The sequence below is a fragment of the Dendrobates tinctorius genome, unplaced genomic scaffold, assembly GCF_039654945.1.
Source record: "Dendrobates tinctorius isolate UK_male_01 unplaced genomic scaffold, ASM3965494v1 ptg000097l, whole genome shotgun sequence".
Classification (NCBI taxonomy): domain Eukaryota; kingdom Metazoa; phylum Chordata; class Amphibia; order Anura; family Dendrobatidae; genus Dendrobates; species Dendrobates tinctorius.
The window spans coordinates 17,728,114-17,755,079 of record NW_027361765.1 but is presented as its reverse complement, the minus strand read 5'-3'; the positions used below and the strand labels follow the sequence as shown (position 1 = coordinate 17,755,079).

General features: G+C 43.0%; 1 protein-coding gene across 2 annotated transcripts in view; it reads right to left on the bottom strand.

Moving 5' to 3' along the window:
• Nucleotides 1–26,966, bottom strand: part of LRRC49 (leucine rich repeat containing 49) — a 303,332-nt gene that overhangs the window by 246,492 nt on the left and 29,874 nt on the right. For both annotated transcript variants that reach the window (XM_073586941.1, XM_073586940.1), the window contains exons 5-8: nucleotides 16,806–16,917; nucleotides 12,638–12,841; nucleotides 6,544–6,610; nucleotides 1,994–2,137 (exon numbers count right to left, since the gene is read on the bottom strand). In XM_073586941.1, coding sequence (XP_073443042.1) covers nucleotides 1,994–2,137; nucleotides 6,544–6,610; nucleotides 12,638–12,841; nucleotides 16,806–16,917 — 527 coding nt within the window. The remainder of the gene's footprint in view (nucleotides 1–1,993; nucleotides 2,138–6,543; nucleotides 6,611–12,637; nucleotides 12,842–16,805; nucleotides 16,918–26,966) is intronic.

Here is a 26,966-nt window from a genome sequence, read left to right as displayed (position 1 = left end):
TATGACCCCAAGACAGCGGGCATGTTGCTGGGGAGTAATAGTGGAACCACACACAGAAATGGCAATGTCGGGTATAGGTACATTTGTAGAGGGAGGAAACACAAGGAGTTCAGTCTTTGACAGGTTCAGTTTCAGATATAGTGAGGACATGATGTTGGACACAGCGTTTAGACAATTGCCGGTGTTTTCTAGAAAGGCTGGCGTGATGTCAGGAGAAGAAGCGTATAATTGGGTGTCACCAGCATAGAGATGGTACTGGAAACCAAATCTACTGATTGCTTGACCAATAGGGGCAGTGTACAAGGAGAAGAGGAGGGGGCCTAGAAACTATCCTTGAGGAACCCCAACAGTAAGGGGAAGGTGAGAGGAGGAGGAGCAAGCAAAAGATACAGTAAAGGAGCGGTCAGAGAGATCGGAGGAGAACCAGGAGAGAACGGTGTCCTTGAGGCCAATGGAACGGAGCATTGTGAGGAGGAGCTGATGATCCACAGTGTCGAATGCTGCAGAGAGATCCAAGAGAATTAGCATGGAGTAATGACCATTTGATTTAGCTGTTAGTAGATCATTAGAGACTTTAGTGAGGGCAGTTTCAGTAGAGTGTAAAGAGCGGAAACCGGATTGGAGAGGATCGAGAAGAGAGTTATCAAAGAGATAGCGGCTAAGACGGGAGTGGACCAGGCGTTCCAGGAGTTTAGAGATGAAGGGAAGATTAGAGACAGGTCTATAGTTAGCGGCACAGTTTGGGTCGAGGGATGGTTTTTTAAGTAGTGGATGTATGATGGTATGCTTAACTGAGGAGGGAAAGATACAAGAGAGAGAGGTTAAATATTTTAGTTAGGTGAGTGGTGACAGCAGGGGAAAGGGACTGGAGGAGATGTGACGGAAATGGGTCACTGGTGCAAGTGGTTGGGCGAGAAGATGCAAGGAGCCTGTTAACTTCTTCTTCTGTGACTGGTTCAAAATCAGAGAGTGAGCTAGATGCAGTGGGGGAGGGAGGACAATGCATGGTATGAGGTGATTGGGAGATACAGAGGTACAAAGATATACATCTTTCCTGTATCAAAATGGAGATATAAGCGTGATCATTCTACCATCACAGGGAGAGAACCTCCTACTGACCTCAATACGAGATACTCCGCCATCTACAGTAGGTGTCAGACACAGGAGAATACATTGATCAGTCCCGACACACGGCTAACATCCATTATTGTGGCACTGGCAGACTTTGGGCAGCCTATGAAAGCGAGATCACTCTGTACATTTGATGCAAATATATCTAATTTAAGAGTTCTTGATGTTGCCAGATTCAGCAGGCACAATTGCAAGGTAAAGAAAGAGACTCTACTGTACCTATACCATACCTATGCTACACCTAACCGATGCTTGAGGTTTTATACTAACCTCATCCTCCTGTTCTACTTGTGCATAGATAATACATTTATGTGACTGTAAGGACAATACAAAGAATTGTATCATTCCAGGAAATGAAATGTCAATCCAGTTTCAAAAATCCTCAAATCCTGGTCTATGGCACATACGAAACCTAAATAGGTTGTCCAGAGTAAGAAAGACATTGCTGCGATCTTCCTAAATACCTGTGTATTGGTGGCATCCACTATTGCAGCTATGCTCCATTCAAATAAAAGTGGCCGAGTGGCAAATGAGAGCAGTCTGCAAAAAGGGGAATGGATTTCATACATGCAACAGGGAAACTACTAAAAATTTAAATCCCACCCAGATGTATATGGACCATCAATCCAATATGCATCAAAAATATAGTGTAACAAAGATCATACAAGAGGCCCCAGGCAGAGGGGTCCTATCTAGTATTAAAGAAAAAAATAAACTAATCTGGACACTGCAATTGGCTACTGAGCACTTAAGTTAATGATAGTGTTATATGTGTGTCCATAATTCTCTGGCACGTGTGATCACCTGCACCGGATTATGCAGGCAGTGCCATGTACTATACATTACTACATATACTTCTCACCACGGCGCTGATGTTGTTATGCCTCAGGTTCAGCTCCGTCAGCGAGTCTAGACCATTCAGGTTTTCCACTTGGCATATCCGATTTCGAGCAAGGTTCAACACTCGTAATTCTCTCAGGTGAACAATATTCTCTATTTTAGATATCTGGAAGAAAACAGAACATTGAACAATTCAGTGCAATGTAATGAGACGCAAGATATCAGGAATGCCCTTATGTGATCATGTACACATTACCGGCTAAAGTGGTCGCCCGCTTTACAAAACTCATTATCAAACACCCTATTAGAGCATTCGGAGTTAATAGAGGTGAGCCCCTCATTCATCACTTGCATCAAAAGGTAATGAGAAGCAGACACAAACCGCATCTCCGCACAGCGGACCGAGTACATAAAGGTTACTGCTTTCAATGGAGACTATGAAACAACATTTCTCCAGACCATTCAACCCTCCCTACCGGAACCTCAACTCACAGTCCATACTTTCCTGTCTCAGAGGTTTGCCATTTCTCGGTAACATTATTATGATTGCTTACATAGCGCATACATATTCCTCAGCGGTATTCAGACATCATCACTGTCCCCACTGGGGTTCACAATCTAAATTCCCTACCAGCACGCCTCTCGGCTTTCCTCTCAAAAGGTGTTGTACTGTTGCACAGATAAATGGCACATCAGCTGGACTTGGTTTAAAATTAAAAAAAAAAAAAACAAGTAGTACTTATGGCATTTTTAGAATAAACAGCACCTTTAATTGACTAGTGGACAAATACTGAAAAACAGTAACTGACATAAAACAGATACCACAAGCTCCCCCTCCAGACAAACCCTGAAACCTCCCTACAAGCAATCTCTAGTCTGTGCAAAGTCTTCTTTTCTGCTTTTTCCATCACCAAGGTCTCTCCGGTACAATTTCCATACGCTGAAACATGTGGTGGCAACATATACGAACACACAAGGAGATTAGTATAAATTCTAATGTGTATAATCACTAGGACAAAACTTCTCTATACATCTGTAAACAGCCAACAGCCAAAATTGAGCCCACTGAAGACAACCACTCCTCCCTCCTACGCATGAAATATGCATAGGCTTAAAAAGGTCCCATGTGAAGATGAAACACTGTACATTTTGTTATGGGAGAATAAATTCCAAATTCACTTTATGAACTTATTTACTTATTGTAGTGCTGTCGTTTTTCGTTTGCTATTAATGGGGTATTCTCAAGTTGTTACATTGCTTTAGTTAGTTAAAAACAATGCAAACTTGCTCATTTTTATGCTATCTGCTGTCATTCTCTGGCTAACAAAGCTTTTATCCTTCATAGTGTACAGCTGTTTTTCATGGAACTCAGCTATTAATGACAGTCCAGATCCTGGCCAAGAGTGCGCAGTAGTTACATTTCAAAAGAGGAGTTAACTCCTAACATACCAGTCAGCTCTCTCCAGCCCAATGATTTCCGTATAGCAGTTAGCTGCTCGCCTCCCTCCCCCTCCGCTCCTGACAAGTTGCTCTTTTCAATCCTGCAGAATTACAATCCCTGGTCCTCAAATCACATGCACTTTGACTGAACTGTTAAACACAGCTGACATGGTACCACTATGTTAACAAGGCCTTATTGTTCAATTAATCCTTCATTACTGCATCCAAAATCCTGATGATTAACCTCACTTTATACAATAAATAAGGGATCTGGCTCAAGGGCCTATGACGTGTGGCTCATGGCTATCTGTACATTATCACCATGTCTAGTGAATAGCTATCTATAGGTCTCCTGATGGTGACTTTAGTGAGTAGGCATCAGCAGATGTGGATGCGGATATACTGGCCTTGGGGTTTGAGAGATTAATTACGGTAAGTGCTAAACTGGACACAGGATGATACTGCCAGATAGAGGGTGTACTTGAAGCTACGTGCGATAGTGTGGGGGAGACCCCTGTGTAAGAATATACAGAATAAGGGCAAGATGAAAACATTTAATGGTCACCACTTCCTTTCTTTCGCATCAACGAACATTTTGTACTTCTTGATTCTCATAGTTTATAATCTATTACATTTTCTCACATATGTTAAATATACTGTATATTTAGTTTTCATTTTTCTTAATAAGATATAATTATGGATATCCTTTTCACAGCAAACCATAGTCGCGTTGTAGCAATTGTAACTGGTATTGTGGTGGTAGTAAAGATACCCAAGATGCATTAATGTCAGGTACATTATTGGAGTATAATGGCAGAAACTGAAAAATCAAATGCCATTGCAGAGTTCCTCTATAGGGCCACAGTAAACTTTGGTATATTTTGGTGTGGTGCTACCTTTGGCAGTACTACAAACTGTTTGTCTCTAGATTAGCTGGGTAACAAATGTACTAAATTTGCTCCTGTAGTGAAAGTCCAATAGAAGTATCTAGAGCTTTTGGAAGGAGGCAACTTAAAGGGGATGTCCAGTCATAAGCTACTCTAGGTGACTACAGACTTGTGAATACTCACATCGTGCGCACTGCAGCGGTGAGGATTCTCCGGTGCCGGGCGGTCACATGACTGTAAGTATGCGGTATGCATACTCTGAGCCACATTCCGACTAGACTGTTTCCGGACTCGCTCAATACATTTGCATTGAGCAAGACTGCGCCGATCTAGTCATAACGTGGCCGGGAGTATGCATATCGCTTTATTGCGGCCACATGATCGCCATCTCCCGGCAAGCAGTGCGTGCGATGTGAGGATTTAAAAGACTGCAGTCACATAAAATGATAAAATGACTGCAGACTTGTAGCTTAAGACAGGACAAATCCTTCAATGCATTCCTACTGAAGCACCATTCCTGTAAAGAAGCGGCACACACGAGGATTTCCTCCTCCCCATCCTCCTCGCTCAGGCTATCATGTCTGCCATTTTGGGATCCAGACAAACAAATGTATTCAAAGTAATGTAGCTTTCAGGTAACAATCTCTGAACAGTGACAAATACATACTTAATGTTTTCCTTCTGGAAATCACTGTTGTCTGAGATCACACACAATCAGACCTCATAAAGCGTCTATGACAGAATAGAAATCAATTTTGACTCGATATTCCCTTTAAAGGTAATCTATCAGCAGGAATTCACCACTACTTATATGAGCATGTAGATCTTTACGAGACAAGTCCAGCAATACCTTTATCTGTACAGTCTGTCCTTCCCTTACTGGGAAATCAGCATTTCAATTAATATGCAGATGAGGTTGAAGGACTATGGTAGATTTGAATCTTCTGTCACCCCAGTTATATTCCCAGTCCAGTGCCGCCTCTTACTGCTTGACTGACAGCCTCTACACTGTGTAACTGCAGGGTGGTGGTGGTGTGAACACTGTCCTACCGACCTGTTCACTTTTGTGCATGGCTCATGTGTGTTTTTAATCTATTAGTCTCTTGCTTCTGCAAGTTTTGGGAGATTCTCGCCCCTCTCTTGTGAGCCATGCACACTAAAAGCCGTTTTGCACAGCGTATCCACATCAGGCATTGCCTTTCTGAACCCTACTTATATAGGTACTGTTCACATGATCAGATTTTAAAGGGAATCTGTCACCCCTTTTTTGAGATATCATATAATGATATCACTCAATTGTGTGTCACATAAGTATTCTCTTAGTACTTTTGCTTCCCCCTGACCCCGCACTTTTCATGCATAAATACCTTGTTTATATCGGTTCAGATGTATGTAAACTGCCGCTGTCCGGTCCGCTGGGCGGGGCTTATTCACCTGCTCCCCCCTCCCTGTCTTGCTTTACACAAGAGGAAATGCGTAGAGCAAGACAGGGAGGGGGGGAGCAGGTGAATAAGCCCCGCCCATCGGACCGGATAGTGGCAGTTTACATACATCTGAACAGATATAAACAAGGTATTTATGCATGAAAAGTGCGGGGTCAGGGGGAAGCAAAAGTACTAAGAGAATCCTTATGTGACACACAATTGAATGATATCATTATATGATATCTCAAAAAAGGGGTGACAGATTCCCTTTAAATACATTAGACAGGCCTGCTCTAAGATGGGTATACCTTGGCGTTGGTTGAGCGGCTTAGTATACATTTTTTGAAAAAAACATATCAACTAAATACCCTGTATTTGTTACCATCTTTTACTAGCACTTGCTGTTCACTGTTACATTTTTTACAACAGAGTATTTTTACACGTTTGTTATACTGTGTTTTTTCTGTGTTTCAGGTGGATCCATCAGGCAAGCAGGAAGAGGAGGCGGTGGGCGGGCAATAGAGCTGGAGTGACAGGGGAGTCAGATCTACAAATCACTCTTCAGCCTTATTTGCATCTCAATGTCAAGGTATTGCTGGGCTTCTTATTGATAAAGTTACATGTGCATATAAATAGTTTGGGGGTGAAATCATGCTGACATAAACATATGCAAACCAAGTTTAGTACTAGTGGTGGCTATATTGCACCATTTATAACACTTTGTCACTGGGTCTATGCATATTATGTAGATTGTCCATAATGCTACCATGTATCTCAGACAATTATCTCCATACATGTATATAGATATCTGGGACAATTACCTGATTACCATGTAGATCTAAAACATCAAGACTTTTAAGGTTTTCCAGATTTGAGATTTTCTGTATTCTAGAAGAGAGCAAAACAAGAAAATGATAAAATATTTTTCATGTATGAACTGGTTTGGTCCTACATTTTTTACATTTTAAGAAGAATAGCTACTAGCAATGCAAACAGAGTTACCCGGTATTAATACACGTTTCCATATATTACAGGCTGCAGACCTGTGCAGGGCTCGTCACTAATATTCCATAATCCTAATTTGTGTGGTGACTGCAAAAAATGGACCTATGTCTTCAGTACAATAATGCAATATACTGTACTATAACTTTTTTCTAACTTAGATTCATATAATTGGGGCCAAAAATCATTTTTGCAATGGATTCTGACAGGGAGTGTGTAACTCTTATCTGTCTTTCGGAGCTCCCGTCAGATGATTTACGACCGCAGACTATATCAAAAGTTGAATTTGCAGGAATACAAAATCTGTGAAAGCAAAATGGTGTAAATGTTTTAGTGAAACTCAATTACAATAATGATTTTTAGCCCCACATATATTAACCCCTTCACGACCTTTGACGCCACGTAGGCGTCATGAAAAGTCGTGTCAGAACGACCCATGACGCCTATGTGGCGTCATGACTTTAAAGCCCCCCTGCGGGTCGGGTGACCTAGGTCACTGAAAGGTCACCCGACCCGCAGATACAGGGGGCTTTGTTCTTCGCCACAGGGGGCGTGGCTTCGCCCCCACGTGGCTACGATCGCTCTGATTGGCTGTTAAAAGTGAAACAGCCAATCAGAGCGATAGTAATATTTCATCAATGAAAATTGATGAAATATTACAATCCAGCCATGGCCGATGCTGCTGTAGCATCGGACATGGCTGGAGACACCGATTCCACCCCCCCCCCACCGGCGATCGCCCCCCCCCGCAACTGAATGACAGCGGCGATCTGCCGCCGCTGTCATCATCTGCCCCCCTCCCATTCCCTCTGCTCCCCGCCAGCCTCCGATCCCCCCCCTCACCCCCTCTCACCTCCCCCGGCACCTTCTAAGTCCCCCTGTCGCTCCCGGTGTCCGGCAGGTCCGGTTCATGGGCGCCGCCATCTTAGAAAATGGCGGGCGCATGCGCAGTGCGCCCGCCCGAATCTGCTGGCTGCAGATTCCATTCTTTCATTTTGATCACTCTCACAGTGATCAAAATGAAAGAAAAAGTAAATAAACCCCCCGATTATCACCCCCATAGGTAGGCAGAACTAATAAAATAAAGAAAATATTTTTATTTTTATTTTTCCATTAGGGTTATAGGGTTAGGGTTGAAAAGAGGGTTAGGGTTAGGGTTGAAAAGAGGGTTAGGGTTAGGGTTGAAAAGAGGGTTAGGGTTGGAAAGAGGGTTAGGGTTGGAAAGAGGGTTAGGGTTGGAAAGAGGGTTAGGGTTGGAAAGAGGGTTAGGGTTGGAAAGAGGGTTAGGGTTAGGGTTGGAAAGAGGGTTAGGGTTAGGATTGGAAAGAGGGTTAGGGTTGGAATTAGGGTTTGGGTTGGAATTAGGGTTAGAATTAGGGTTAGGGTTGGAATTAGGGTTAGGGTTGGAATTAGGGTTAGCGTTGGAATTAGGGTTAGGCTTGTGGTTAGGGATGTGTTAGGGTTAGGGCTGTGGTTAGGGGTGTGTTGGGGTTAGGGTTGGAGTTAGAATTGAGGGGTTTCCACTGTTTAGGCACATCAGGGGGTCGCCAAACGCGACATGGTGCAACCATTGATTCCAGCCAATTTTGCGTTCAAAAAGTCAAACGGTGCTCCCTCCCTTCCAAGCCCTGACGTGTGCCCAAACAGTGGTTTACCCCAACATATGAGGTATCAGCGTACTCAGGAAAAATTGCACAACAACTTTTGGGGACTAATTTCTCGTGTTACCCTTGGGAAAATAAAAAATTGGGGCTAAAAAATTATTTTTGTGGAAAAAAATGATTTTTTCATTTTCACGTCTCTGCATTATAAACTTCTGTGAAGCACTTGGGGGGTTCAAAGTGCTCACAACACATCTTACATACGTTCCTTGGAAGGTCTAGTTTCCAAAATGGGGTCACTTGTGGGGGGTTTCCACTGTTTAGGCACATCAGGGGCTCTGCAAACGTAATGACGACCGCAGACTATTCCATCAAAGTCTGCATTTCAAAACGTCACTACTTCCATTCCGAGCCTTGACGTGTGCCCAAACAATGGTTCCTCCCCACATATGGGGTACCAGCGTACTCAGGACAAACTGGACAACAACTTTTGGGGTCCAATTTCTCCTGTTACCCTTGTGAAAATAAAAAATTGCGGGCTAAAAAATCATTTTTTGAGGAAAAAAAAGATTTTTTATTTTCACGGTTCTGCGTTATATACTTCTGTGAAGCACTTGGGGGTTCAAAGTGCTGCTCACCACACATCTAGATAAGTTCCTTGGTGGTCTAGTTTCCAAAATGGGGTCACTTGTGGGGGGTTTCCACTGTTTAGGCACATCAGAGGCTCTGCAAACGTAACATGATGCCCGCAGACCATTCGATCAAGTCGGTATTTCAAAACGTCACTACTTCCCTTCCGAGCCCCGACGTGTGCCCAAACAATGGTCCCTCCCCACATATGGGGTATCAGCATACTCAGGACAAACTGGACAACAACCTTTGGGGTCCAATTTCTCCTGTTACCCTTGTGAAAATAAAAAATTGCGAGCTAAAAATTCATTTTTTGAGGAAAAAAAAAAGATTTTTTATTTTCATGGCTCTGCGTTACAATCTTCTGTGAAGCACTTCGTGGTTCAAGGTGCTCACCACACATCTAGATAAGTTCCTTGGGGGGTCTAGTTTCCAAAATGGGGTCACTTGTGGGGGGTTTCCACAGTTTAGGTACATCAAGGGCTCTGCAAATGTAACATGATGCCCGCAGACCATTCCATCAAAGTCTGCATACCAAAACGTCACTACTTCCCTTCCGAGCCCTGACGTGTACCCATACAGTGGTCATCCCCCACATATGGGGTATCAGCGTACTCAGGACAAACTGGACAACAACTTTTGGGGTCCAATTTCTCCTGTTACCCTTGTGAAAAAAAAATTGCGTGCTAAAATTCATTTTTTTTGAGGGAAAAAAAATGATTTTTTATTTTCACGGCTCTGCATTATAAACTTCTGTGAATCACCTGGGGGTTCAAAGTGCTCACTATGCATCTAGATAAGTTCCTTAGGGGGTCTAGTTTCCAAAATGGGGTCATTTGTTGGGGAGCTCCAAAGTTAAGGCACACAGGGGCTCTCCAAACACGACATGGTGTCCGCTAACGATTGGAGCTAATTTTCCATTCAAAAAGTCAAATGGCGCTCCTTCCCTTCCGGGCCCTGCCGTGCACCCAAACAGTGGTTTATGACCACATATGAGGTATCGGTGTACTCAGGAGAAATTGCCCAACAAATTTTAGGATCCATTTTATCCTGTTGCCCATGTGAAAATGAAAAAACTGAGGCTAAAAGATAATTTTTGTGAAAAAAAGTACTTTTTTTTTTTTTTACGGATCAATTTGAGAAGCACCTGGGGGTTCAAAGTGATCACTTTGCATCTAGATAAGTTCCTTGGGGGGTCTAGTTTCCAAAATGGGGTCACTTGTGGGGGAGCTCCAGTGTTTGGGCACACAGCGACTCTCCAAACGCGACATGGCAAGCGCTAAATATTCCAGCATATTTTCCATTCAAAAAGTCAAATGGCACTCCTTCCCTTCTGAGCCCTGCCGTGCGCCCAAACAGTGGTTTTTGACCACATATGAGGTATCAGTGTACTCAGGGGAAATTGCCCAACAAATTTTAGGATCCATTTTATCCTGTTGCCCATGTGAAAATGAAAAAATTGATGCTGAAAGAAAATTTTTGTTGGAAAAATTAAAATGTCCTTTTTTTCCTTCCATGTTGCTTTAGTTCCTGTGAAACACCTAAAGGGTTAATAATCTTCTTGAATGTAGTTTTGAGTAGCTTGAGGGGTGCAGTTTTTAGAATGGTGTCACTTTTTGGTATTTTCTGCCATATAGACCCCTCAAAGTGACTTCAAATGTGAGGTGGTCCCTAAAAAAAATGGTTTTGTAAATTTTGTTGTAAAAATGAGAAATCACTGGTCAACTTTTAACCCTTATAACTTCCTAATAAAAAAATATTTTGCTTCCAAAATTGTGCTGATGTAAAGTAGACATGTGGGAAATGTTGTTTAGTAACTATTTTGTGTCACATAACTCTCTAGTTTAACAGAATAAAAATTCAAAATTTGAAAATTGCGAAATTTTCAAAATTTTCTGATTTTTTCACAAATAAACGCAAAAATTATCGATCTAAATTTACCACTAACATGAAGCCCAATATGTCACGAAAAAACAATCTCAGAATCGCTAGGATGCGTTGAAGCGTTCCAGAGTTATTACCTCATAAAGGGACACTGGTCAGAATTGCAAAAAATGGCCAGGTCATTAAGGTCAAAATAGGCTGGGTCATGAAGGGGTTAATGCATGAATTTAAAGAGTAACCTTCCTTTTAAATGTTAGTTTACAAATCAATAGTACACATAAAACAAAAGTTGTCCATTTTCATAAGAGTAATCCGCTTTTTCGTCCTCCTGGACGGGTTATTCATTTTCAAAATTCTCAATTCCTGGGTAAAATCTGTATTTAGTGTAGAGAAAAAATGTTACATTACTGAGATCGGAGATGGCAGTTGGTGCTCCTAAGATTCTATGGAGAGGAGTTCTGCCCCTAGCTCCTCCCCTCACTACTGAATCTTATGCGCACCAACTGCCATCGCCGATATCAGTAATGTAACAATTTCTCTTCCCTGAATACAGATTTTACCCAGGAATATGAGAATTTTTAAAGTGAATAATCAGTCGTGGAGGAAAAAGAAGCGTATTATAAGATATGTTACAAATTACCTTTTTTAAATGTCTGCTATTGGTTTATTACTAAAAATTAAAATGATTCATCATTTGAAATTTTTAAAGCTATATTTTTAATCTTGTTTTTTTCATTGTTGTTTTTTTGTTTGAAGCACATACAAAAGGTACACTTTACTCAAAAAAGGATAAGAGAGAACAGTAACAATCCATAACACACAACATGTTAAAGCTTACTGAGTCTTCAGCTGTGCAAAAAAAAAATGAAAAGCTTAGGTCTTGTGCTCCACTAGTAACGGAATACAATGGAGCAAGAAAAAAAACAAACTGACTTTTCAAAGTCTCAAATGATGAATTAGCCAAAAAATGATCTGTATAATAAAAACTAGGCCCATATTGACGAGTACACCTAAAACACGACTAGGATAAAAAAAAACTACCATAAAAATGGCATACACGCTATAACCAATTTAGCACAAACAGAAAAATGCCTAAAAACTAACTTCACCCCTTATCCTGTTTTCACCTTCCTGACCAAGCAAAATGTTAGAATTCTGCTTCAACACATCCCAGTAATTCCAAGAACATTTTGTCGTGATACATTGTACTTTACGTTAGTGATAAATTTAGGTTGATATTTTTTTTTCTCATTAAGACGCTTCGTTTTTTTTTGTTTTTTTTTTTTTAATTGTTTCATTTTTAATGATGCAAAAGTGACGAGCGGGGGAAGTCACGCTCCCGTCCAGACATACTGTAGCTCAGCCCACAAAATCGGAACTGGGGCAAGAAAATTGCAGTTTTTGTGCAAACTTGTACAAACAAAATGTGAACTTTCAAAACCTTTTTTGGGGGAAAGCTTTGATCACTCCCTATGTTTTTAAAAAGACTAGTACAAAGATAAAAGATGTCTGACAAAGTACGTCCATGTGCTGACCATATGGGCAGTCTTTCTCCCAACCAGGGTTACAGCAGCTGCCTATATCCAGCTGCAGTTGGCTCCCCATAGTAATGACTGCATATATGTATAATAATTCATCAGGAACGCAGAGCACAGACATACTATGTCTACAGGCAGAAAAAAAAACATGCATTTAATGGTGCCAGTAATGCAATTCCTTGTAGTCAAAGTACGGCACATATAAAGGCAATGGCCGCTCTCCTCCTGATCTGTAGGAGTGAATTATTGTAAGCACATACCTGTTTTTTCCAAGCATAAGCACACGTAAAGATCTCAGAGAGGAAAGGCCGCTTATTTCTGCCATCTGGTTATCGTACAGATCTAGGAATATTAAACGTTGAAGGCTGGAAAGATTCTGCATTCTGGTAATAGAGTTATGCTGTAGATATAACAGCCGGAGCTGTTCTTCACCTTCTATTATAGGGAAGACTGTGAAGTTTTGCCTTTAAAAAAATAAAAATAGCGATAATGGCTTTAAAAAAAAACAAAAAAAAAAAAAACACTTAATATTAATTCCAACAATGCCACTCCACTGCTCCTTATGGAGCTCACTAATGTGCAACTTTTTAGGCCAAGCTCATACAATGCTTCACTGTATTTGTTGTGGATTTTGCTTATGCAGTTTTACAAAACTATACATATACTGGCTCATCTTTTCAGCTCATCCAGATTTGTCAAGAATATTACCCATTGTAATCAGTAACTATTAATGATGAGCGAACACGCTCGGGTGATGACGGAGTGTCTTCGGCGTGCTCAAATATGTCCGAGACCACCCGCCTGCATGTCTCGTGGCTGTTCAACAGCGGCAACACATGCAAGGGTTGCCTACCAAACAGGCTATCCCTTCATGTGTTGCAGGTGTCTAACAGTCGTGAGAAACGCAGGCGTGGGGTCTCGGACATATTTGAGCACGCCGAAGACACTCGGTTAGTACCAGAGCATGCTCAGATAACACCCTATCCGGATACCTCACTAATCACTAACAACTATCAATAGTAAATTTCATATAAAAAGATTTCCCTTTGAAAACGTATCACCTAATGGCAAGATCGGTGTACCACTAATCATTAGAAGATAGATCCAGAGTTCCCCAATGCTGACCACCACCAGTACAACCATGGCACAGAGGAGAATGAGTAGACAACCAAGCACAGAGCTCATCATTGTAGAAAGCTGAGTGCTAGGGATAAATGCACACGTAGCATGTCTGGTGCCCAACATGGCCGGCTCAATGCACACGTGCCTTAGGTGGGACTGTATAGGAGTACTCCATGTCTCACACTCACTCAGCCACAGTAGGCCAACAAGTGCACCCCATAGCCAGCCCACATGATTTCCCTCTTTGAGGTTGTGGGTACGTTTAGCACAGCAAGGAACAAACACAAAATTTTACATTTAACATTCAAAAGGTATAGTGACAAAAAAAATGAAATTACACAAAGGAAAAACAGTAAAAAAAAACAAAAAGAAATACAGAAAGCTCTAACCGATTAGATCGATGAGAGTTTCTTACGAAAGATCATGCAACAAGCGCTAAAGTGAACATGTCAGCTGATTTGGCCGCTATTAGATGCGGCCACCGCCTTTCAGGGCTCATCTACAGCATTCTATAATGCTGTAGATAAGCCACCGACCCGACCTGCAGGATAAGAAAAATAAGTATTATTATACTCACCCGGGCCGGTCCGATGGTCGTCGCAGGTCCGGGTCCAGCACCTCCCATCTTCTTGCGGTGCCGCCCTCCTGTTGGCTTCATTGCTCCCCGACATCGCGCTCCTGCGCAGGCACACTTATCTGCCCCGTTCCCTTTTAAAGGATTGTTCACTACTCTTCTTAGTTGCAAAATTTTCCTACCAGAAACGGTTTGTTTTCCTTTGCAGAACATGTCAATAGTATGTATGTGTATGGCATTTGTTAGGCCTCTTTCACACTTCAGTTTTTTACAATCAGTCACAATCAAAATTCTCTCTCTCTCTCTCTCTCTCTCTCTCTCTCTCTCTCTCTCTCTCTCTCTCTCTCTCTGGCTGCGATTCCTTTAAAATTCTTCATTTTGCGGATCCGTCAAAAAAAAACGGATGGGTGGCATCCGTTGTCATCAGTTCTAAAACGGATCCAGCATTCGTCCTTTTGGCAGATTTTGACTGATGCAAAAAACTGAAGTGTGAAAGAGGCCTTAAACTTCACGTGTTTGCCAGATACCAAAATCTGGTGCTCATCTTACCTGTACAAATCCGCTGGTAATATCCACAGCAAATCAGACCCATGTGAATTCATTTTAAAGCTAAATACACAATTTGTAGCGGTACATTTGTCAGCAAATTAGCTGCATTTACACGGAATGATTATTGTCCAATACTCGTACAACCCCCCTCTCAATGGTCGGAACGTGGGGGGGAAACAAGGGGATTGAGATGTGTAGAAGTGAACACTCATTCACAATAATCATTCAGTGGAAATGCAGCTTCATTTGCATAGGATTTGCAGCTAATTTGCTGATAAATTTGCTAAAAAAAACTTGCTTTAGAAATTCTGCCCTGTTTGTATTTAGCTTCAAGGTAAAATCACCGGTGTCTGATTTGCTGTGGATTTTACTGGCAGATTTGCACAGGTAAGATCAACAGCAGATTTTTGCATCTGGCAAATTGATAAATATAAATGTCATACACATGCTGCAGACATGTTCCATAAATAAAACAATCAGCTTCTGATAGTAAAACCTTGCCTGTAGTATTGGATAATGCAACATAAGCATAGAACAGCATTACCCTAATAGATATTATTCAGAGTATGTAGCATATGTTAAACCTGAAAATGATTGAGAACAGCTCTCCTATATTGGCCAAATTTCACAAAGCTGTACCCAGGGCCGTCTCCAGGTTTTCGTGTGCCCCGGGCAAAAGTGTCTCAGTGAGCCCCTTTAACACATACCACAATTCATGATGCACAGATACGGCAGAGACATCTAGGTATAGTATAATGCCAAATATTTCACTTACTTCTTTCATTACATGAGTGATATCTATTGTAAATTCTACAATCGCTCTGATACAAGACAGTATAGTCCTCCATACAGTATTATGGGCACCACATAGTGCTCCATAGAGAATAATGAGCCCCATATAATACTCTACTCCATACAGAATAATGAGCCCCATATAGTGTTTCATACAGTATTATGGGCACAACATAGTGCTCTGTACAGAATATTGAGACACATATGTATATTGCTTCATACATTATAATGTGCCCCATATATTGTGCCATACAGTATTATGGGCACCACATAGTGCTCCATACAGAAAAATGAGCCCCATATATTGCTCCGTACAGAATAATAGACCCCATATAATGCTCCATACAGAATAACGAGCCCCATATATTGCGCCATACAGTATTATGGGCACCATAGTGCTCCATACAAAATATTGAGCCGCATATATTGCTTCATACATAAAAATGAGCCTCGCACATTGTTCTGTACAATATTATGGGCACCACATAGTACTCCATACAGAATAATGAGCTTCATATATTGCTACATACAATATAATGAGCCCCATATAATGCTCCATACAGTATAATGAGCCCCATATAATGTTCTATACAGTATATGATGGGCCCCATATATTTCTCCATACAGTATATCAAGGGCCCCATATCTTGCTCCATAAAGTATATGATGGGCCCCATATCTTGCTCCATAAAGTATATGATGGGCCCTATATATTGTGCCATAGAGAATGTGCCACATATAATGCTCCAAACAGAAAAGGAGCAATATAATGCTCCATATATAATTGGCCCAATATATTACTCCAAGTGTGTATATATATATATATATATATATATATATATATATATATATATATATATATATATATATATATATATATATATATATATGAAATAATCACCTCTCCTCACTGGCCGCTGCTCTGCTCCGGACTCCTCAGAGTCTTCTGCCTCTCTGAGCTGTGACTGTTCAGGTAGAGGGCACACAGATATCACATCATCGCACCCTTTGATCCGAAGGTCAGTCAGAGGTCGCGGAAGACGCCCCAAATTGGGAGAGGCAAGTATCGCAAGTGTCGGGTCCCTGAGCAAGCGGGGTGGGGGCTATTCGCCGTCATTGGCATAGGCACCGGGCCCCTGTAGCACGTCGGTGTCCCGATGGTGAGTGGGCCCCCCCACCTGCTCAGGGCCCCGGCATTTTCCTGGGTGCTGACGCTGGCCCTGGTTTTACCCCACTGTAAGGTCTCATATGGACTATTGTCCTGCACTGTTTAATATTAAGGTGAAGTGCTTCTAATCAGTTGCAGGAGTACGGGAAATCAGACCGCGCGTTCTTTTGGATCCTCTGTCGCGGTAAACCTGTGACATGTTCAGCCATTGCTTGTCGCTTACCTTTCTAAATTAAGCTTGTCTGGGCTGACTGCTTTCTCCTCGGCAGAGCGATGCACAACTGGACATCCAAGTTCTGATCTCGATATTGTATTCAAACAATGAAAATGGTTCACTGAAGAAAAAAAAACACGGCGTTAATGCAAATATAGGGCCAGGTTCAGATGGCTGCACTATAACTCAGGCCAGTCACCTCTGAAATTTTTTGGATGTGACTGGCTATGTCTGGTCATCCAAATATCAGAAGAGTGCAGGAGCTGCCATCATTTACATGCAGTAGTCGAGTCTGGAAACTTTCCAAGCAGACAATTTGTCCGTGTGGAAAATGGGCCATGTGCACTAGCTCACTGGCCATAAGGGGTGCGTGCACTCGGCACACTAGCCATAAGGGGTGCGTGCACTCGGCACACTAGCCATAAGGGGTGCGTGCACTCGGCACACTAGCCATAAGGGGTGCGTGCACTCGGCACACTAGCCATAAGGGGTGCGTGCACTCGGCACACTAGCCATAAGGGGTGCGTGCACTCGGCACACTAGCCATAAGGGGTGCGTGCACTCGGCACACTAGCCATAAGGGGTGCGTGCACTCGGCACACTAGCCATAAGGGGTGCGTGCACTCGGCACACTAGCCATAAGGGGTGCGTGCACTCGGCACACTAGCCATAAGGGGTGCGTGCACTCGGCACACTAGCCATAATGGGGGCGTGCACTCGGCACACTAGCCATAATGGGGGCGTGCACTCGGCACACTAGCCATAATGGGGGCGTGCACTCGGCACACTAGCCATAATGGGGGCGTGCACTGGCACACTAGCCATAAAGGGTGCGCGCACTGGCCATAAAGGGTGCATGCACTGGCCATAAAGGGTGCATGCACTGGCCATAAAGGGTGCATGCACTGGCCATAAAGGGTGCATGCACTGGCACACTGGCTACAATAGGTACATGCACTGGCACACTGGCTATAAAGGGTGCAAGCACTGGCCATATTGTGTGCATACACTCGGCACTCTAGCCATAATGGGTGCATGCACTGGCACACTGGCTATAAAGGGTGCGAGCACTGGCACATTGGCTATAAAGGGTGCGAGCACTGGCACATTGGCTATAAAGGGTGCGAGCACTGGCACATTGGCTATAAAGGGTGCGAGCACTGGCACATTAGCTATAAAGGGTGCGAGCACTGGAACACTGGCTATAAAGGGTGCGAGCACTGGCACATTGGCTGTAAGAGGTACATGCACTGGCTATAAAGTGCGCGTGCACTGGCACACTGGCTATAAAGGGTGCGGGCACTGGCACACTGGCTATAAGGGATGCATGCACTAGCACACACTGGCTATAAGGGGTGCGTGTACTAGCACACTGGCTATAAGGAGTGCGTGTTCTGGCACACTGGCTATAAGGGATGCATGCAATGGCACACTGGCTATAAAGGGTGCGGGCACTAGCACACTGGCTATAAGGGGAGCGTGTACTAGCACACTGGCTATAAGGGGAGCGTGTACTAGCACACTGGCTATAAGGGGAGCGTGTACTAGCACACTGGCTATAAGGGGAGCGTGTACTAGCACACTGGCTATAAGGGGAGCGTGTACTAGCACACTGGCTATAAGGGGAGCGTGTACTAGCACACTGGCTATAAGGGGAGCGTGTACTGGCACACTGGCTATAAGGGGTGCGTGTACTGGCACACTGGCTATAAGGGGTGCGTGTACTGGCACACTGGCTATAAGGGGTGCGTGTACTGGCACACTGGCTATAAGGGGTGCGTGTACTGGCACACTGGCTATAAGGGGTGCGTGTACTGGCACACTGGCTATAAGGGGTGCGTGTACTGGCACACTGGCTATAAGGGGTGCGTGTACTGGCACACTGGCTATAAGGGGTGCGTGTACTGGCACACTGGCTATAAGGGGTGCGTGTACTGGCACACTGGCTATAAGGGGTGCGTGTACTGGCACACTGGCTATAAGGGGTGCGTGTACTGGCACACTGGCTATAAGGGGTGCGTGTACTGGCACACTGGCTATAAGGGGTGCGTGTACTGGCACACTGGCTATAAGGGGTGCGTGTACTGGCACACTGGCTATAAGGGGTGCATGTACTGGCACACTGGCTATAAGGGCACGTGCTAGGTTTTAGCAGAAAAAATAATTTTGAAATTGTGATTAAGAAAAGTTAACCCTGGCAGAATCGCAGGTCAACAGAACATCTTTTTTCCAAAGGATCAGAATTACGTTTTGATCAATGCATTAAACGGACAGTGTCAGAAGGTGTTCATGTTGCATAGAAGAGTATTACTTCAAAAACATGTAATTTTCTTCTAGGCTAAGCCAACTATATATAAAAGGGGCTGTCCAATACTTGGACAACTCTTTCTGAATCCCTATGTTTCTCCCTTGTAAAATAATATCACTTCTACTCACCGCCAGTGCCAGCCATATTCCAGCGGGTTCGGCAGTGGCTCTCCCCTATGGATCGCATGCAGCCAATCAGAGACGGTTTCACTTTCCCTGCCTGTCGGACAAATCACATGCATCCAGAGGAAGTGAGGCAGTAGCAGATCTCTCGCTTCCTCCGGATGTACGCGATTCATCTGAATGCAGGGAAAGTTAAGCAGTCGTTGATTGTTATGTCACACGATCCCTGCAGCCAATGTCACGCGATCACTGTGAGAGACAGTCCCGACATTGCTAGAACGGCGTTGCCACCTGAGGTGAGTATTTATGTTATTATTCTACAACAGCAAAAAATAGGGATTGTGAAGTGGTTGCCTGAGTAGTGGACAAAATCTTAAATACCGGCCTCCCCAACAAACCAATCAATCAAAGTTATTCTGGTAGACATGGCCACATCCAGGGAAACCTATAGCTCTCGAATGTGTTCATCTTGCTGTAGAGACGTTTCTAGGGTGGGGGCACAGACTCCAAGAATCCAAGGCACCGGGTATCTTCCTTCCACAAAAATATTTTTCTTGACACCAGTGTACACACAGGAATTTTAGCAAAGTTTCAGCCACGCAGGGCCGATGTCAAGCCAAGAAAAACAAAAGTGGATTCTTGGCTTGATAAAGGCCCTAAGTGTCCCAAACGTTGTTAAAATTTCTGTGTGTACACTGGTGTCAAGAAAAATATTTTTGTGGAAAGAAGATATCTGATGAAATAAAATTGGTTTATTTGACTTTTACCAGAAGCTCCAACAATTTCTATTTTTTTCGAAGATGCCTGATGCCTTGGATTCTTGGAGTACGTTCAATTGGTACAACCTAGTAGAGGGGCTGTACCAAGTATGCGTGAGAAACGGAGTAGTGCACAGGATACACCTTGTTTTGATCTAGGGGGGCGCCGCTGGGCTGCGGAGTCTCCCTGGTGGCTGCCTTATGCCGCCCCTCGGACTATAAGTCGGAAATTAGATTAGTCTAGATCAGTGATGGCGAACCTATGGCATGCGTGCCAGAGAGAGCACGCAGAGCCCTCTCAGCTGGCACGCGGCCTCGCCTCACTGTTCTGGAGCTGCAGCTTCCTGTCTCTCACATATTGAGCGGCGCGGCGGCGCTGAATGATGTCATCCAGCCACGGCCACGCCTCTCAATGTGTTAGAGGAAGTGAGAGGAAGGAAGCTGCCGGCGCATGGAGAGGTGTGGCCGCTGTGGTGTGTGGTGTAGTGCGTGTGTGCGTGTGAATGATGGGGAGAGGGCCAATGAAGGGAGTGATGGGGAGATGGCCAATGATGGGAGTGATGGGGAGAGGGCCAGTGATGGAGAGAGGGCCAATGATGGAAGTGATGGGGAGAGGGCCAATGATGGCGGTGATGGGAGTGATGGGGAGAGGGCCAGTGATGAGGAGAGGGCATGATGGGGAGGAGGAAATGATGGAGGTGGTGGAATGAGCAATTTCTACATTTCTGCATGAAGGGGATCATGATGGGGCATATTTCTGCATGAAGGGGATCATGATGGGGCATATTTCTGCATGAAGGGGATCATGATGGGGCATATTTCTGCATGAAGGGGATCATGATGGGGCATATTTCTGCATGAAGGGGATCATGATGGGGCATATTTCTGCATGAAGGGGATCATGATGGGGCATATTTCTGCATGAAGGGGATCATGATGGGGCATATTTCTGCATGAAGGGGATCATGATGGGGCATATTTCTGCATGAAGGGGATCATGATGGGGCATATTTCTACATGAAGTGGATCATGATGGGGCATATTTCTACAAGAAGGGGATCATGATGGGGCATTTGGTACGTGTTGGCACTTCGTCATAAATAATTTGGTTTTAGGTTGCAGTTTGGGCACTCAGTCTCAGAAAGGTTCGCCATCACTGGTCTAGACTATACAAGTCACTAGTGCAGCCACATTTAGAATAAAGTGTACAATTTTGGCCTCCACTGTATAAGGACATAGCAGAACTAGAGTGAGTGCAGAGAAGAGCAACCAATATTAAAGGCATGGTTGGATTGCAATACTAAAGCTATGTTCACATGTTGCATTTTTGCTGCTTTTTTATGCAAATTTTAAGCTGTGTTTTACAGTACCAGCAAAGTGTCAGATTTCAGAAATCTCATGCACACTTTTTTTTTCCCCCGATTTGGAAAACTGTTGCGTTTTTGCAAACTGCAGCAGGTCACTACTTTCAGCATTTTTCCTGCGCATTTACAGTGTTTTTTACCCATAGTAGACAATGCGTAAGTGCAAAAACGCAGGTATCAGTTAAATCAGGCTTAACTTTATCAACATGCACAAGAGACACCAAAAAAGCAGCAAAAACTCAGTAAAACCTGCTTTTTGTAGGCAGCTTCTTTACTGCCAAGAGGGTGGGTTTTGCCTGCGTCCTTATCCTGTTTTGAGGGGGGGGGGCCTCAGGTGTAAGCCCCGACGTAACTAAACGCAATATGTAAGCACCCCAACTGTTGCATATGCAGTAGCACTGTATTCTCTCTGATCTATGCAGGGATTACCCATTTACATGAACAATGGCTCACTTTCTGCACATTCCCCCACAGAGGGGGCAGTTACTTTTAAATTTGGCTATGAGTGATGGAGAATGGCCTCCACAAGTCAGCACAGTAATGGTTGTAGGCCTATGCTGAAGGTGTATGCAGTTCTCCTTGTCTAATGATATTTGACAGAAGAAACCAGTGTGACAAATGTGATACAGACATTGGACGGAGCCACCTACAGTGCATTAAAAAAGTATTCATACCCCATGAACTTTTTCACATTTTGTTCATGTTACACCCACAAACTTATTTGTATTTTTCTTCGAACTGTATGTGATATACCACCAAAAAGTAGCAAGTATTTGCTTGCTCTTTGCTTTAGTGACAGGGAAGTTGGTCAGCGATGATGACAAGATGGATGGAGCTAAATACAGGGCAATCCTGAAGGAAAATCTGTTAAAGGATGCAAAAGAGTTGACAATGGAGAACAGGATCACCTTTTAGCAGGACAATGACCCAAAACATACTGCCAGAACTACAGAGGTATGGTTTAGATCAGAGCATATTCATTTTCGTGAATATGTGTGGATGGTGAAGACCACGTAGCTGCCCTACAGATCAGATCGAGAGAGGTGTTGGCCCTCTCTGCCAAGATGTAGATACAGCTCTGGTGGAGTGCATTTTAAGTTAAGTTTTCAATGAATTAAAGGGTTAAGTGGATATAAATCTGCTCTGCTGAATGATCGTATGTCCAGACTGTAGGGATTTCACTCGCAGCGGGAGACAATCAGGAGGCACGTTCCATGTAAAGTTCATAGGGTTTATTGCTTCATAAACCAAAGCAGCAGATCACCAAAAGAAACAGCCTTCAGCTCAAGAGAAAAAACATAAATGTCCATTCCTTCCGGCTCAGTCTTGGAGTCTCAGCACACACAGGAGGCTTGTCCCTCCTCACATACAGCTTCCTGGTTCAGGAGCAGGCCACATTATAAGGGTGTAGCCACACCCACGAACCCAGCAGCTGACTGGTCACGTGACTGTGACCTCACCACAGGTCCTTGCAAAACAGTACTAAAGCAACATCTATTATGCCTTACATTATGGAGACAAGCCATCTATGAGACACATATCTCCCATCGATTATACAAACCTTAGCCACACCACAAGACATAATTCACATAGGAAAGGTGGTTTATTCAACGCGTTTCAAAGTCTAAGTGACTCCTTCATTAGGGAATACCACAAGAATACATAGTCAGAACTAGGTTGCTGGCTTAAATATACAGAATTTCAAATATCGGCACCAATGGGGTCACCTGACAAACAGACAATGTCAGAGTTCACAGATCTAGCACATGACATATTCATGGACTGATACACTTTTGAATAAATGATTGATAGTACAGCTGCTGGGGGAGGCGGCCTGGGCAGCATTTGCCTCTCTGCCACCCAGCCCAGCCCACCCCTGATGTTTCATGGTATTAACATATATTTGCACCATGTGATAGAAAAAGTAAGGCTAAGTTCACACGTAGCGGAACTCTCGCGGAAATCACCGCGAGAGTTCCGGAATTCCATTCTGCGGGAAAATCGCATTTTAAATTCCCGCGATTCCCGCGTACATTCTCGCGGGATCACAACGTCTCGCGGTAATTCGCGATGACGTCGCGCGAATGACCGCGAGACTTCGCGATCCCGCGAGAACGGACGTCATCACGGGCATTTTCACAAAGGATTACTGGGAACGGGAGTGTGGAGAGGCGGGAAGGCTGCGCGGGACGTCGGAAGGTGAGAATAACAATATTTTTTATTTTAAATTCTATTTTTTTACAGGGATATGGTACCCAAAGCCCGGAGGACAGTCTCCTCTCCTCCGGACCGTCGGTACCATCCGCAATTGTTCTGCTTATTTTTCGCATGGTGTGCACAGCCACATGCGGAAAGTAAGCAGAACAATGCATTCCTATGGGTGCGGGATTGCCGCGATTTAGCAAAATTAATGAGCATGCTGCGTTTTTTACCGCTAAGCGATTCCGCCGCAGAAAAAACTGCAGCATTAGCGCAGCATTGCTGAATCCCATAGGCATGCATGGGATGCTTATTTTTCGCGTTTTCGCGGCAAAATCGCGCAATTAAAACCGCCGCAGAAACGCGAAAAAAATGCCACGTATGAACTCAGCCTAAAAATGACTTTATGAAAAAAAGAAAAATCAAGAAAATATAGAAACAAAAGGACCACGAACAAGAAGTGACTCTCCTTGTGGATTTGTTCATGAACCACAGTGTCAGATGAAGATCACTAAGCAAAGAAAGAGAATATAATCATCTTAAAAATTAATTGATAAAAATATATATATTTTAATGAACTAGAAAAATTAAACATTTGTTAGAAACTGTCAATTAATGTTAAAAAATAATAAAAATAAATATATTATTGAACTGTATTAAAAAATATTATTTTTTATATTTATTAAATAATCTATAGAAACCCCAAGATTTGTTATTTCATATATGGAATGAACTTAATGTATTATACAATAATCTATGATTGACAGCAGTAGTCACCTGGACCACCCCACAAATTCAAGCAGGGAGAGAACGAGCAAAGCTGAGCATGTGGCAGACACTCCTGAGAGGTGGCTGCAAGCGCAAAATGTAGTAGTAATAACCTAGATCTACCCACATATTACAGCAGGGACAAAAAGGACAGAGCTAAGAATAAAGCAGACATTCATTAAAAACGGCTGAAAACACAAAATAACTGGGGAAGTACTGGCAATACAGCTCCTCATGTTCAATAAATCAGTTTGGTAATGCTTCAAACCAGGATGGAGAGGATGGGGCTGAGAGCTGGCTGCAAGCACAAAAAACTGAGGAAGCGCTGACAATCCAACTCCCACACAGAAACAATCAATCAATTGGTCCCACGCTACAAAGGAAGAGAATAGTGATGAGCTGGTATACTCGTTGCTCAGGTTTTCCCGAGCATACTCGGGTGTCCTCCGAGTATTTTGGCGTGCTCGGAGATTTAGTTTCTGTCACCGTAGCTGCATGACTTGCGGCTGCTAGACAGCCCGAATACATTTGAGGAATGCCTGTTTGTTAGGGAATTCCCACACGTATTTAGGCTGTCCAGCAGCCGCAAGTCATGCAGCTGCGTCAACAATAACTAAAACTCCAAGCACGCCAAGATACTCGGAGGACACCCGAGCATGCTCGGAAAAACCCAAGCAACGAGTTTACTGGCTCATTACTAGAAGAGATCTCTATTAGACAACACTAACTGGAGATATATCTAATAAATTACTTATACGAAACGTTGAAGTAGAGGGAAAAAAAACAAAGCAAAAAATGTTCATTCAAATCAATTGATGGAGCAGAGGAAAGACATCAGGGTACAAGGATCAACTCACAAACCGGTCAGTATCAGCTAAGACAGAGAAACTCACACAAATATTAAGTTAAAAAGGGTGCATATAAAATCTAATTAAGGGGCATTGTGGTATTAACTCCAGGAAAGGCGAATTATAATTATGTTACAATAACATTAAGGGAACCACATAAATTCAGTGATAAAGTGATTTAAGTATTGTTGGAATAAAACAATATAATAATAGGTTAATAAACGATAATTGATTAGTGTTATTGGAGAAAAACTTCAGAGATTTAATTTAACCCAAGTGGTTTTAACCCCTTAGCGACAGAACCAGTTTGCAGCTTAATGACCAGGCCAATTTTTACAATTCTGACCACTGTCCCTTTATGAGGTTATAACTCTGGAACGCTTTAATGGATCCCGCTGATTCTAAGACTGTTTTTTCGTGACATATTGTACTTCATGTTAGTGGTAAAATTTCTTCGATAAGTCTTGTGTTTATTTATGAAAAAAACAGAAATATGGCAAAAATTTTGAAAATTTTGCAATTTTAAAACTTTACATTTTTATGCTCTCAAATCAGAGAGATGTGTCACACAAATTTCTTAATAAATAACATTTCCCACATGTCTACTTTACATCAGCACAATTTTGGAAGCAAAATTTTTTTTTGTTAGGAAGTTATAAGGGTTAAAAGTTGACCAGCGATTTCTCATTTTTACAACAAAATTTACAAAACCATTTTTTTTAGGGACCACATCATATTTAAAGTAATTTTGAGGGGTGTACATGACAGAAAATACCCAAAAGCGGCACCATTCTAAACAATAGACCCCTCAAGGTGCTCAAAACCACATTCAAGAAGTTTATTAACCCTTTAAGTGCTTCACAGGAACTAAAGCAATGTGGAAGGAAAAAATTAACATTTAACTTTTTTTTGCAAAAAATTTACTTCAGAACCAATTTTTTTTATTTTCACAAGTGTTAAAAGAGAAAATCAACCACAAAATTTGTTGTACAATTTCTCCTGAATACGGCGATACCCTATATGTGGGGGTAAACCACTTTTTCAGCACACGGCAGAGCTCGCAAGGGATGGAGTGCAGTTTGACTTTTTCAACGCAGAATTGGCTGGAATTGAGATCGGATGCCATGTTGCGTTCGGAGAGCCCTTAATGTGCCTAAACAGTGGAAACCTCCAACAAGTGACCTCATTTTGGAAACCAGACCCATGAAGGAACTTATCTAGATGTGTGGTGAGCACTTTGAACCCCCAAGGGCTTCACAGAAGTTTATAACGTAGAGCCGTGAAAATAAGAAATCTATTTTTTTTTCCACAAAAATGATCTTTTCGCCCCCAAATATTTATTTTTTACAAGGGTAAGAGGTGAAATCATACCCGCACAGTTGTTATGCGATTTGTCCTGAGTACGCCGATACCCCATATGTGGGGGGGAACCACTGTTTGGGCGCATGGGAGAGCTCGGAAGGGAAGGAGTGCCATTTTGGAATGCAGACTTTGATGGAATGGTCTGCGGGCATCATGTTGCGCTTGCAGAGCCCCTGATGGGCCTAAACAGTGGAAACCCCCCACAAGTGACCCCATTTTGGAAACTAGACCCATTAAGGAACTTATCTAGATGTGTGGTGAGCACTTTGAACCTTCAAGTACTTCACAGAAGTTTATAACGTAGAGTCGTGAAAATAAAAAGTCTTATTATTTCCACAAAAGTGATTTTTTAGACCCCAATTTTTAGACCCCCAAAGTTGGCAAATAGTGGAAACCCCTCAATTCTTGCTCCAACCCTAACCCCAACACACCCCTAACCCT